Source organism: Typopeltis vanoorti, chromosome 5, assembly GCF_054136105.1.
Source record: "Typopeltis vanoorti isolate ZY-2024b chromosome 5, IOZ_Tvanoo_1.0, whole genome shotgun sequence".
Classification (NCBI taxonomy): Eukaryota; Metazoa; Arthropoda; class Arachnida; order Uropygi; family Thelyphonidae; genus Typopeltis; species Typopeltis vanoorti.
This window is the reverse complement of record NC_143553.1, coordinates 29,713,469-29,727,839: the sequence shown is the minus strand read 5'-3', so window position 1 is coordinate 29,727,839 and position 14,371 is coordinate 29,713,469. Positions and strand designations below refer to the sequence as shown.

General features: G+C 35.7%; 1 protein-coding gene across 1 annotated transcript in view; it reads right to left on the bottom strand.

The window, feature by feature from the left end:
* Nucleotides 1-14,371, bottom strand: part of Ide (Insulin degrading metalloproteinase) — a 599,910-nt gene that overhangs the window by 250,443 nt on the left and 335,096 nt on the right. Inside the window, exon 16 of the mRNA XM_090392302.1 lies at nucleotides 12,255-12,281. Within this exon, the coding sequence (XP_090248428.1) occupies nucleotides 12,255-12,281 (27 nt within the window). The remainder of the gene's footprint in view (nucleotides 1-12,254; nucleotides 12,282-14,371) is intronic.

Genomic DNA, 14,371 nt, shown 5'->3' with positions numbered 1-14,371 from the left:
ACTGAAAACTCAGTTTGAAGCTGGACCTCACTTTGAAAAACTGAATGAAACGGGCTCTATAAGTGCATGGCAAGTGATTAATAAAGCTGCGTCAACTGCATCCTTGCATTTAGTTGAATAAATTGCAGGAGAGTTAAATGGATGAATAAAAACTAAATCAAGAGTGGAAATAAAATCAGACTAAGAAAATAAGTTTTTTTGATGTAATGTTAATAACTCATTAATTCTTATTATTCATCATGTTTCCTATTATTTGTATTTGCTAATGGTTTCCTTTTTTCTACTTACCATACAGCAAAAGAATTACATCAAGCTTTCTTCATTCTCTTAAAAAAATTTAAAAAAATATTTTCTTAGTCTGTTTTTTTTGCCTCACCTGATGATCCTGAGCCTAGTCAGAGGTCTTCAAGATATGACACGAGCTTGATATAAACAGAGCAGTGGGATTGAATATGAATACAGGAAGTTCTCAGCCTTTCCAACCAGTCTGCTCCTAAGTAGAATTAATAGTTGGAAGTCTGACCACCTTCCAACCTTTCTTAGCTCCTCGGCAAAGCTAAAGAATGCTAATACATCGTCATTTTTGTCACCAGAAAATTGTGGGATGACAAGTTGAGGGTTAATTGTATGGAAGAATTCTACGTCATCCATTTTGGCATTATTTGACTGGTCAGTACTTGTAATTTCACAATCCATTATTACTTTACAAAAAACTTTTTTTCAAAGTTAAAAATTGTAAGTGCCTGACATGTTACCAAAACTGTCTCAAAAATCCACAATATTTTCTCTGTTATTAAGTGGATTTAAATCCTGTCAGTTGTGCCATTGTAATAATATCTCTATCCTTTAACTTTTAATATTATTGATATTATTTTGCTATTACATCATTGGACTGCACCTTTGTAATGTCTTTTTCTTATCAGTCGTTATACCGAGTTTATTGTCGTTGCTTGAGCTAGTTCTTCATGTACAAAACTTGTAATTATTCTTAATCCTTTTAGTCTATAGTTTTACTCCTCCCCTTCTCAAGGTCATAAGTATGCTATTTCATGTGTTCAAAGTGTAGACACAAGAAAAGCTTCTGGTTTGAACCAATTCCTTAATCTACCTTGCTGTATTTTTCCTGCATTAATCCTTAAAAATTTATTTTTTTTAATTTTGACTGCACCAATAAGGATCGCGTAAAAGAATTGTTTTTCTTTCCCTTACATGCAAGAGAAACATTCAGCTAAACACGAAAAAATCTCTTAAATTAACACTAGTTTAAGCAACTCCAAGAACCTTATTATCAGTGAGTCGTGGCTATTACTATTCTCAGGACACACAGGTTCTATATATCTTTATGAGACAGTGTATTGGTAAGACAAGATCAGGCAAGCTATTGACAAAACAAACATGTTTATTCATTCTACGACAAATTAATTACAAAATTTAAATTGCACATATCAAGTGTCTGGTTCTGACTAATTCAACTAGATAACAATGGAGACAATACAAATCACGTGTCTAATTCTCCACACGATTGTATAAGCATTTTCGCTTAAGCTTTAAGACAAAGCCAATATATATTTACATAATCTTTCAGACATGTAGATAGACTCAAACACACTTTAACTTAACTCAAGCTATAAACAGAAAGAGGCATAATCTACATTCAATTTTTTTCATCACACAACATTAGCAGTTTCCTTAAACTCTATATACTACTTATTCACATTCAAACCAGAAGTACAGCTTTCCGACTTCTCTAATACTTTCTTTGCTAAGCGACAAGAGAACCAACATTTATCACTTAATTATCACAATCTAGGAATTAACATAAAACCTCTTACTTACAATCTTGCCAGCTCAATACAAATAGTCCTAGATCCTAAAGGTATACGGACTTCTGCTTCTTCAAAAAAAAAAAAGGAATTTCCGATCGGGCTCCAGGTTACGACAGCAATACTACAGCACACAGGTTGATCATCGAAAAATCATATGGTAGGACATCTCGAAAAGACCGTCTCCACTGCTATCTAACTTCCAATCTTTGTCAGAATTCTTGATCGCAGAATGTGACTCTCCCCGTCCTCGGAAAGGACTTGGCACACGAGTAAAAGTTCGAAACAAGAGCCCTTTTGCCTTGGTGCTTCTTCAAATTAAGTCCCCCGGATTTACTGGAGGGTTTTCTCCGCCACCCACATTATCGCTGGGGTTTGGCAGGTAAACTCTTAATCCAGTGACCTTCGCGATTTTCACAAGCCTTAGATCTACTTGCCTAATCCTGTCTGAGCTTATTCTTTTGTCTTTACAATTTTAATGGTTCTTATAAAACCTGTTACCAGATTTAATACAGCAAAAATGAGTTAATACATTAATTTAATTACAAGTATTTTATGTAAATTTTAATTCGTATGTAAAATCGACATAGAAAATTTTTACTATGTTTTTTTTTTTCTATACGAGATTTTACAAGGGCAAGACAATTCCAGTATATAAGGGTGTACTGATGTGGCAAATTATAGACCACTATTTCTCCATGGATCGGGGACAAAATTGGTCTTTGAGGGATGAATATTAGAAATCATGCTAGCTAGCAACATAATGCTTCTAGGAGATAACAAAAATATGTTACTAATGACGAAATATACATTTAAGTTTTAAAAGTGAATAAATAATAGAATATCCCTTTGAGACATGCTGTATAGGATATGATATTCATTGCTTAAAGACATACTGCTTTTTTTTTAATCACATTTCATGTCATCCAACAGGAACAACAAAATCATCAGCCTTGCATAGTCCTCCTTTAGTATAACAATTTGCTCGTTCCTATTTGATTTCATAATTGGAACATGGTGAAAAAAAAAAGGTAGTAAACTCTTATGAAAATAATATGTTAGTCTGGGAAATTATAGGCAATTAGTAAAAGAGGGCCAATTACTAAAGGGAGATTAAGAAATGGTATTGCGGACCAATCTGTACCTTTGGAGCAGTGTCAGTGTACTGGAGAGGCTGGACCTGAATTCAAAGGTAGGTAGATAGCACTTTGATCCTTTATAGAGGACACTTGATTTGTTACAGGTAGAATTTTGTAATCTGCTTAACATTTTATAATAGACTGGCAGAAGATGGATGAGGGAGAATGGATCTAATACAATAATGATGCACTATACCAAGGCATTTGAAAAGATTCCCAGTGAAAAGTTACTGTATAAACTTGAGATGGGTATACAAAACAGACGTGACAGAAATAAGCAAGTTTCAAGAGTAGTGTTCACATGGAAAAGCTGAGCTTAAAAAAATGAGGGTAACCATTGGGGTACTACAGGTTTCTCTGCATGGAGCACTGTTGTTGAACTTATTAACAGCAATGGGGTATGGTCTGGAGGGAAACATCCATTTACATTCTGATGGTGCAAAGTTAAGTCAAATGATAAGGCACAAATCAGATGCATAATCCTTGTTGACTGACTGACTAGAAGAACAAACATACTATAGGCCATACTAATGAGTGCAACTTTAATATTGTAAAGTATAAGATTGTGCATTCTGGAGTGAAGACACTGAAGACTGAGTTACATAATATCACATTAATGGGAATTTGCTACAAGTTTTCCACCCTCGTTTATCAAAGGGTTAGCATATCTGCTCTCCAACCAACAGGCTGTGGATTCAAATACTACAGTTGGCGCATGTATGTCTGTGATAATCTTTAGGCAGGAGATGAATTTCATCATCTGGTATGGGCCCACTACCTTGGTGTGCTCATTAGAGGCCTGAAGTGACTTGAAAAAAAGTTCCATGTTTGGTCTCTTGAGCCAAGTATCTGGTTAACATAAAAAATAAAATAGTAAAAATAGAAAAAATACATGCTTCCTTAGCAAACCCACAGCACTGATGCAGTACAAGTTTATAACCTTTCTTTGGAAGGAGTTTCATAAAAAATTATTTTGCTGGCTTGGCTGGCTGAGTGATTATGCATTTACTCGCCAACCAACTGGCCAGAAGTTTAAATCCAACTGTGAGCATGGATGTTTGCAGTGTTCTTTAGGTTGGAGATGAATTTCATCACTCAGGGTGAGACCACTGTCCTGCTTACTGGAAACCTGAAGTGGCTTTAAAAAGTTCAATGATTGATCTCTAAGAGGGGGGTTTATGTATTTTTAAAAAAATTCCTTAGCCTGAAATTCCTTGTGAGGTTCAATGGAGACGAGAAACACTCAAAGATCCAGTAGAAGGTAAGAAAATGATATATAATTTGTGGAATTCTGCACATAAAGATAGAGTGAAGGACAAAGTCTGAAAAAAAAGGAAATAGATATGATAGAAATATGCAAGCTGGTAAGAGGTTCTTAAACAGATACAAAGAAAATTTTGCATCTGATAGCAGGTAGGTGTGTGTGTGTGTGTGTGTGTCAGAGAGATTCGGAACATTCCTAGGTGCTGAGAAAGGCTATAGGCAATTAAGAAGCATGTGAGATCCAGCTTCTCCTCATGCATGTGAAAAGTTAAGTTAATGGAATAAGTTTGTCAGGGAAATGTGAGAGCATTTCAGTAAACATTTTCAACAGTTAAGTAATTAAGCACCGTATGTCTTGCAATGGCCATAGCTTTAAAAGCAAACATAAAAGCAACTAACCTTTACTTACACACCCAGTGAGACTTCAGATAAAAACTCCAAGAATACTTTTATATATATACATATATTTATTTATTTATCTCCCACATATAAAAGGCAGACGAGTCTATAGCAAACAATGTCATGTGTGGGTAGGGTCAGGAGTAAAGTAAGCTATTAATATTCTTCATGAGCTGTTGGCAATTGTAGTCCTTTGGATATGCTTCATGAGAAAGGCTGTTCCACAGAAGTGAAGTGGAAGGAATGAAAGATGACCGGAAGTAGCAGGTTCAGTGGGTATGTAGTCTGACTGTAAAGGGATGTTGAGCAGATATTGCTAGAGTTCCTGTAAAACTGGCAAAAAACAGGAGGCATAATGGATGCTAGTTTTGCTGAACAATGGCCACGAAGAAGAGAAAAATTCATAAATTGATCTATGGAAAAGTTGCTGAAGAGTTTGTAAGACCAGTGTCATTAATCAACACAACTGCCCCTTTCTGAACAGCATCAAGAATTTTTAAGGATATCTTAGGTGCACCACTGCAATGTTGGTTGGATCTGGGATTATAGAGAGTAAGTAATCGTTCAATAAACAAGTAATGTCTTGAGGAGCAGAAAAGAATGCAAAGTTTTCGGAAGCTGATGATGCTTCAGAAGTGATGTGATTTTGCCAAGAAATGTAGGGAGTAAGAGTCAGTCCAAGAAGAGAGAGGGTGTAGGCTGTTGAACTGCACATTATCAAAAGTAAGTGAAGAGGATCTGAGATCTTTTTTATGAGAAAAACAAGCAAAACAGCATTTTGAAAGCACTGAAGTTGACTAGGTTACTTTAACCCCAATCAAGGATACTGGAGATCAGTGTTAAGAGCACTTAAAGATGATCTTGATGAGATATCTGAGCATTGCAAGGCTTGTCATATGAGCAGGACAAGTGGAGTGTGTTAACAGGGTATGCAGTCAATGAGAGCAGGTCTTTTATATAAATAAGAAAGAGGGAGGATGAAACGACAGCCATGAGTAACACCAGCACTGACAAGAAAGTCTGAAGAGAGAATACCACCATTACATGTGAAGATCGATCTGAGAGAAAACTGGCAATCCATTTACTCAAGGATAAAGGTGGTTCAAATGATGAGAAGCCCTCGATGCAAGATACTATCGAAAGCCTTGGAGATGTCAAGAGCAACACCACAGGTTTCTCCAAAAGTGTGTGACGTAGGCTAGGAGATCTGTGGATCTCGATAGCAAAATCCATACTGGTAGTCACAAATTAGACAGCAGCTCTCAAGGTGTTGAAGAAGTTGATTGTTGATAACCTTTATCACTTTAGACAAAACTGATGTAATAGCAATAGGTCAACAGCTTGATGGAAAACATTTATCTCCTTTTATGGGAACTTGGTTGTATATGAGCTTTCTTCCATGCTAAAGGGTGGATGGCAGCAGTACAGTTCAGTGAATAGGTGATAAGAACAGATATTAGTTCAGGAGCACATCTCTTGAGAACAATGGGTGAGATTCCATCAGGTACAGCCAAATTATTCAAAATTCTGATGATTCTCTGGTGGAAGATCACAGGTGGCACGAGATGCAATGTTCTTGGCTGTGGTCACCCTACATAGGAGTTTGAAGAGAAGAATAAAGCCAGAAAATCAGCCTTGTCTTTAAATGATGTTACAATGCTACCATTTGAGTGAGCTAGAGGAGGTAACATCGATGGACAAAAGTTGGACCAAACAGCTTTGATGAGGGACCAGAAGGCAACTGCCAGTAGAGAAAGCAGCAAGTTTTCTACATTTATTCTTGTTGAATTTATAGACATTGCTCTTTTAGATAAAGTTCCAGATGAGAACCTCCAGTGTGCACCAAAAAACAATATTGGACAGTTTTTACATCAGAAATAGCAACAGGCAGTGATCCAAAAGAATATCATATTCTGACATCTCAATCAGTGAGGATTCTCTGCCAATTCCAATACCATGAGTGATTTTAAAAAACAGCTTTAATTTAATTTAAGCAGCAGCTTTTAATACAATCTACATTGGGGGGGGGGGGGGGGTAATGTTTATATAACCTATATGTGACTAATACAAAACTGACCCCAGCATTTTTATCTTTTTCCCACTGTAATATTTTAAATAAAATAATATTTATATTTTATTTCTCACCTATTAGGGAGAGAGAGAAATAATAGTTGTGTGAAAGTTTCAGCTTTCATTGTATTGGAATGAATTTCCAAAATACAATGAATTATTGGGTTCAGATCAGTACTGTCGCCAGGGTGTAGCATAGAGGCAGCCTGCCTCATGGCACAGCTTAATAAGGGGCTCATTCAGCCATATTGTGGTAGGCGCTGTCGCTACGCTAACAATTCCTTTTAGTGTAGCAAGTGCAGAAAGAAGTTTTTACAAGATTAAACTGATTAAAAATTATATGCGAACAGCAATGATTGATTGGTTGGTCTAGCAACTATATCGATAGAGGCAGACATAGCTTATAATTTAAATTTAGAAGAGCTTATAAACAGCTTTACTGTGCGATATTCCAGTAGAGCAAATATTTAATTAATATTATTATGTAATCGTTTTGCATTAATGTTTTTCTTATAATAAAAACAAAATAGCAATTGGAGATTTTCTTATATTTGTCTTGTAACCATCAGGGGTGATATTAAATTGTTTTGCCTCAGGACGTGATCTAATCTGGCGATGGCCCTGGTTCAGATTATATTTTCATGATATGATGGCAGATACGGAATGGAATGGAATTAACACCATGCTATTTACAGTGCCAACTGTAAAGCAGGCACTGCAAATAGCATGGTGTTAATAATGACTAGTTCATGTGTTGAATAGAAATCTAGCAGGTACTTATACTTACCATCATTATTAGCTTGTTGTATTCTCCAAATTTTGCAAAAGCATTTCTGTCTCTTTGGAAATTATTACCTAATCTCCAGTTACATCGCCAACAAGAAACAGCTTTTCCTGTTTGTCAGGTTCCCACTCACATCCCAAAGGTGATACTCGATGGGGAAATGATCTCCATTGAGTATCACTATGATAATGTGTATGCCATAATGAAATGGTACAATACAGTTTGAGGAGATAAGTCTGCAAAAGGTTAGACTAACCAACTCAGAAAACCGATTTGAATCCCATAAAGAATCTTTGGGAAGGCCTGGAACATTGTCTGCATGTTCTAATAGAGGTACTGATTTTTTTTCTTCTTACCATTTTTTTTTAAATGTGAATCCCACCCATTCAAGGTTATAAAGTATGTTAGGATTAGTTGGGTGCTGATCTCATGTCGCATAATGACATTCATCTACCACCTAAAGATATTCATAAAACCTTCATACTAATAGTGGAATTTGAACCTGCATGCCTGCTGGCTGGAAGGCAATTATACTTAGTCAACAACTAGTTAGAGGGTTAGGGGTGAGACCAACACATTCAACTTAACAGTACCTGAGTTAGGTGAATGTCATTTTGACAAAGGAATAAACTGATGTACCTTTGCTCATTTATTACCACTTGTGGATGGTGACGAGTATCAAAAAGGAAAGTAACATCTGTAATCACTGCCAAAGGTGAGTCAGTATACTAAAGTTTATGAGAATAAAGGGTTTAATGGACCACTAAAGAATATCTATAATTTTTGCATCACAGTGATAGCATGTACACACATTCACATAAACACAAACATTTACACACATTTTACTACAACTAAAAGAAAAAATTAAGGTAAGCAAATTTCTTTCTTTCTTTGTTTTTTAAAGCAATTAACTAGAACAGGGATCGGCAACCTTTTCGGACTAGCGGGCCACATTCAACTTTTATTTTTAATAATCGCGCCACAAGCGTTTAATTAAGAGAAAATAGTGAGTGAAAAAAAAAAACTTTTTAAGTTATCAATTTTATTATATCAATCTTAAAAAACACAGAAATATTTAAAGTTTGAGATTATGAGATAAAGTATGATATTCTCGTAAAGACGTCTGATATTATATTCTTTTATAACAGCAACAGTTTTATGACAAATAAGGCAAAGGGGATTATCCTCATTTTCAATAAAGAAGTGCTTGCTATTCCATTCATCATTAAACCTCCTTCCTTCATCTACAATTTTATGTTTTTTTGAAACCTATTTTTGAAATTATTTTTAAGAAATATATATCCTCTGAAAATAATAGTTGATGTTATTGAATTATATTAAAATATGGACCAGGGAACGCGACTGAAAAAGTGCACCAAAATCTCGGTTTTCGTCAGATGAAGTCGCCTGGTTATCTCCACACATGACTCACGCCAATTTGCATGGCAACATCACAAAGTATGGGTATAAAGTTATTTTTAATTTATTATTCATATTATAAAATGTATTATTTAAATAATTCAGCATACGGGCCATGTGCTATGTAAGTATGGTTAACACGTTTGGGCCGCATGTGGCCCACAGGACACCAGTTGCCGACCCCTGAACTAGAATATCCAAGCACATAATATGATAACTATTTTTAAAGGAAATTACAGTGTACACTAATATCAACTAAAATAAATTTTATTAATACTTCCAATATTTTTGGCAAAGTCAAATTGCCATCATTAAGGGAACAGAACATAATAACATATGTGCACACATGCATCACACTAACTAATGAAGGTAAAGTATGTCAAGTAAAAGTAGGCGTTGTCCTAAATAGTATTCCCCCATCCCCCTAGTGGGCTGTAAATGGGCAACCCTGGCTGTTGGGCTGAAGTATGGAGGTTAAGAACTTTCCAAATTTGGGGAAGTTTCATGCAAACATATTTTTTGAGGTCAGTGTAGTTTCTTAAGGTAGAAGCAGATTCAAGGAAAAGGCTTTTGCATTTACATTTGTTGTGATGGAGTAAAGTGGCTTTCTTCCAGTATATTATATGGTGAGTGTTCTAAGCAGAGTCAGCAAGTCCTGAGTGGCTGTAGTCATGGAAATAGATATAATTCTTATGTTCAGTAATTCTGATGTTGGCTGTCCTTCCTGTTTGGCCATAGTAGGATAACATACAACTACAAGGAACCTGGTAAACATCTGGCAGGGTCTAGGGACTATGGGTAGTCTCTGGCAGAGCAGATAAGGGATGTTGATTTTTTTTATATGGTCTGTAAGTAGCTGAAAAGTTGTATATTTTTAAGATCTTTGTTAGTGTTTTAAATGTGCCTTGGATATATAGAATAGTGATGGCTTTTGATGCAATCTCTATTCTGTGAGTTTGGGGTTTTAGTAATTTTTGGATATGGTAAGAACTGTAACCACTCGCTAAGAATGTTTTGTGAAAGTGGTCAAGTTCAGTGGAGAGAGCACTGATTATTTGAACTAATAATTTAGTCCTTATATAAAGTTTTAGTAAATCCATACTGTTGAGAGAGAGAGAGAGAGAGAGAGGGGGGGGGGGGGGGAATGCTGCAAATGTATCTACCAGTGTGTGAGTTTTCTGTAAACAGAGAATGCCAGGGATCCATCAGGCTGGCATATAATTGAAGTGTCTTAGAAGGGAAGACTGCTGTCATTATCTTTTTCTAATGTAAACTGGATCCTGGGACGTTGATAATTTAAGTATGTTAAAAATACGTTGAGTGCATCCAGGCCATTTTGCCAAATCGAGAACACATCAACAAAGCATAGATAAACAGTCGGTCTATGAGGGTTGTTTGAAAAGTTTGGTAAATTTCCAAGAGACGGTAATACAATTCATTCATTTATACTAGTGTCAGCGGGTATCATCATTTTCATGACCCCTAGCAAAATTTTAGCCACGTGCGATGTGTAGGTCTCGTTTGACAAACATTTAATATGACTGTGTTCGCATTTTTCATAAAACTGGAGAAAGACGAGTTTTGTGCAGTGATAAAACACTTTTATTTGAAGAAGTGGACAGCTGTGCAGATCAAAGCCGAGTTAGATGCAGTTCATTGGGACTCTGCACCAGCATTCAAGACTATTTATTTTTGGATAAATGAGTTTAAACATGGTCATAAGTTCATCAATGAGGAAGTGCACTGCAGCTGCCTGACTGAGGTCACTACGAAGGAAATGATTGATGAAATCCATGGTATCGTTATGGAAGACCGGCGAGTGAAAGTGCATGAGATTGATGAGATTACAGGCATCTCAACTGAACGGATGTATAATATCCTGCACGAAAAATTGCACAAGAAAAAGCAGTCAACAATCACGGCACGATGGGTGCCGTGATTGTTGACTGCCGATCAAAAACGCATGTGAAAAGACATTATCAACACAGTGTTTGGTGATGTTTAATCGCAATTCGCAGGATTTTTTGTGTCAATTCATGACTGTAGACAAAACTTGGATCCACCACCACTACACACCTGAGTCCAAGCAGCAGTCAAAACAGCGGACAATGCCTGGTGAAAGAGCACTGAAAAAAGCAATGACCATTTGGTCAGCTGGGAAGATGATGGCCACTGTCTTTTGGGATTCCCAAGGAATTATCATGATAGCCTATTTGGAAAAGGGTAAGACAATAACAGGAGTCTATTATGAGTCATTGTTGGACCGTTTAAAAGAAGAACTGAAGAAAAAACGTCCAAGATTGGCACACAAAAAAGTGCTCTTTCATCAAGACAATGCATCATCCCACACATCAGCCATCGCAATGGGAAAATTGTGCGAATTGAGGTTCGAATTGGTTCCACATCCACCGTATTCTCTGGACTTGGCCCCACATGACTACTTCTTATTCCAAAACTTAAAAATTTGGCTCAGTGGGTAAAACTTTTCTTCAAACGAAGATGTCATCAAGGATGTCAATGACTATTTTGCACATTTTGACAAATCCTACTTTTTAGATGGGATGAAAAAATTGGAAACTCAGTGGACCAAATGTGTAGACCTCAATGGAGAGTATGTTGATAAAAATGATTTTTTTCCCAAAAAAACGTGTTTAACTTATTTTTTTACCAAACTTTTCAAACAAGCCTTGTATATGAGGCAGAGCCTTCTCTTCAAATGTTTTCATGAAGAAATTATCTGGGTGGAAGAAGAAAATAGAGAACCATGGCTGTCCCTCTACTTGTTGGTAGAATTTTCCTTGCCAAACGAAATAGCCAGAGTTCATAGTGAACGTAAACAAGACTGAAATATTGGGAGGAAATTCAGTTTGAATAAGATCAAAAGTGTCTTTGAGTGGGACAGGTGAACAGAGAGGAGACATCAAAACAGACTATAATGTCAGAGTGTGAAGTCAGCTGAATTTTTTTTTATGTGTAAAGGACTGTTGCCAGTATATTGTAAGAGCATTTTGGCTACTTTGTGTGTGTAAATCAATGGCATCTACAACTGGGAATAATGGAACACATCAGGCCAAGAGGTGACCCTTTTAAGGATTTTGTGAAGTGATCTGATCTGTGTATTGGTAGGGTCACAGTCTAAGGTAAGGTAGGTAAGTACTATTTGATTATTCTTCTTGATTTCCAATAGTGCTTCGTTTTCTTTATAGGAGTAGTTATTTTCCAAAAAGTAACCTATTCAACAACATGCCATGTGTCAATCAAAAACAGTATTATACTAGAGGGATAATAACAATGCTAATATAAGTTAAAAATTACATTTAAATTCAATCAAAAAAAAAAAAAACCATGCTAACTTACCTTAATCATAGCAGGCAACTTCGAATTCTAAAATCAAAAACAAGAGTTCAAAGAAATATCAACTGTATCAATAATATTAACTGTAGTTTATACATACTGAAATAATAAATTAGCAAATAAATATACTAGAAAATATATAAGCATTTAGAGTCTAATAGTCTTGGAATAATTGAATATCTCTATAGCATTTCAAATATATGACAAGGACCACGAGTGGAGCTTTTTAACATTGCATTCTTCCAGGATGTGTAAAATCTTGTAAAATATTACAAGAAATTGGATGTTAATTAATTGTTAATAAAAGATGAAAATATACAAGGAAATAATGACTCGTTTACCACTAAGAGAAGGATGGACCATATACTGTTCATGTAAACAAATGACAAGGTTAGAAGGAAAATCCACTCAATTGCCAGAACACTAGAAAATAACATCACTAAAATACATTGAAAACAGCTCCAGTGGTAGGGCACATAGCTAGATCAGTTAGTTTACCTAAAATAGCACTAGAGTGGTAAAAAAACACCAGGGGGGGGGTACCTAGAATCACCTGGTAGATAATATTAGAAGAAAATGGACTAATTCTTTGTTCTCCATCTTGTTAAGGGATCCCCAGGCAGAAACACCTGGATAGAGAATGTTAGGGCTGTTGCCTTTATATTGCTCAAATGGTTTACAAAGACTATGGATGAAGCAGATGAGTGTTTTTGATATGCTTGTCAGACATTAACAGAAGTACCAGCACACAATAGAGCTCATTGAATAATATATGTATGTTACATGTCTCAATAGTTCACATAAAAATGATGGAATATCATCATCAATTTCCTGATATGTCCATCAAGGGATGTACAGGATATTATGACATTATTAGAAGTTCACATTATCTTAATACAAATTAGTCTATTAGCTGTCAGAACTCCAATACCGTCATATCTGTCTAATATGACAATATCAGTCAACTTCTAGATCTTTTACCTACCATGTTGGCATCAAAAACCTGCTTTGCTAGCCTTTCCTCTCTCATTCTGTTTAAGTGACCTTATCATCTTAGACTAGCTCTGCTCACACATTCTTGAATACTAACAATGTCAAGCTTCATCCAAATTTTTCATTTTTAATATGATACTGCCACTGATGCTATCTATTGACTCAGAACTCTCATAACTGTGGTCTTTAGTCTTTGATCGTGTGCTTTATTTCTCACCCAACTCTCAGATCCATAATTTAAAACTTCTTTGAACACTGGTATATGGCTAGTTGAGTGTTTTGGTTAATTTCTCTATCATTCTAGGTAAATTTATTCAACTGATTACTCACCATAACATCTTTACTTATTCTGTTGTCTATTTCCATATTTCATTTTTTACCTTCACTAAAAACTGTACTTAAATAGCAAAATATTTTACTTGTTCTATAAGTTCACCATTGAGAGTATAGTTGAAATTCTCCATGTTACAGCCTAGATCATTATTTTGATCTTTTTAATAATGATTTTCATGCCAAATTTGTTATAGCTGTTATTCGATTTAGCTAGAAATACTGGAGACTTGCACTGTATTTGTTTAGGAATCTCTGATTTTATGATTTAACATCCACTATTTTCCTGTACTTCTTTAATTCTAAGTGTTAACTTATAACTCAAATTGGGTATGTATTGCTTGATATAATGTTCCATTTACACCATATAATCAATATTCTGAAAAGCTTTTTCCTTGGCACCTTATGTTATCCTATATGTTAAGGGTACATCAGAAAAAAATAGCCAAAGTTCTCTGCAAATATAATCTCCATGACACTTCCAAATTTTCATTCAACTAGCTAACTTAGTACGTTTGCCTGAAGGTGAACTGCAACCTCTCAAACTTCCAGGAGTATATAAAGTTCCTTGCGACTTTTGTTTGGCCTGCTTTGAACAGACTGGTAGATCAGTTAACATCCACCTTGAAGAATACAAAAATTACATCCACTATCACCTGTATGGGAAGTTGGGACTAGCAGACCATGCACACAGGATCAGATGGAGAAAAACATCTTCCTTACATAGAAGTCGTTATAGGGCTGAGAGATTATTTTTAGAATCAGCATAAGCTATGAAGCACTCTCCTAACCTCAAC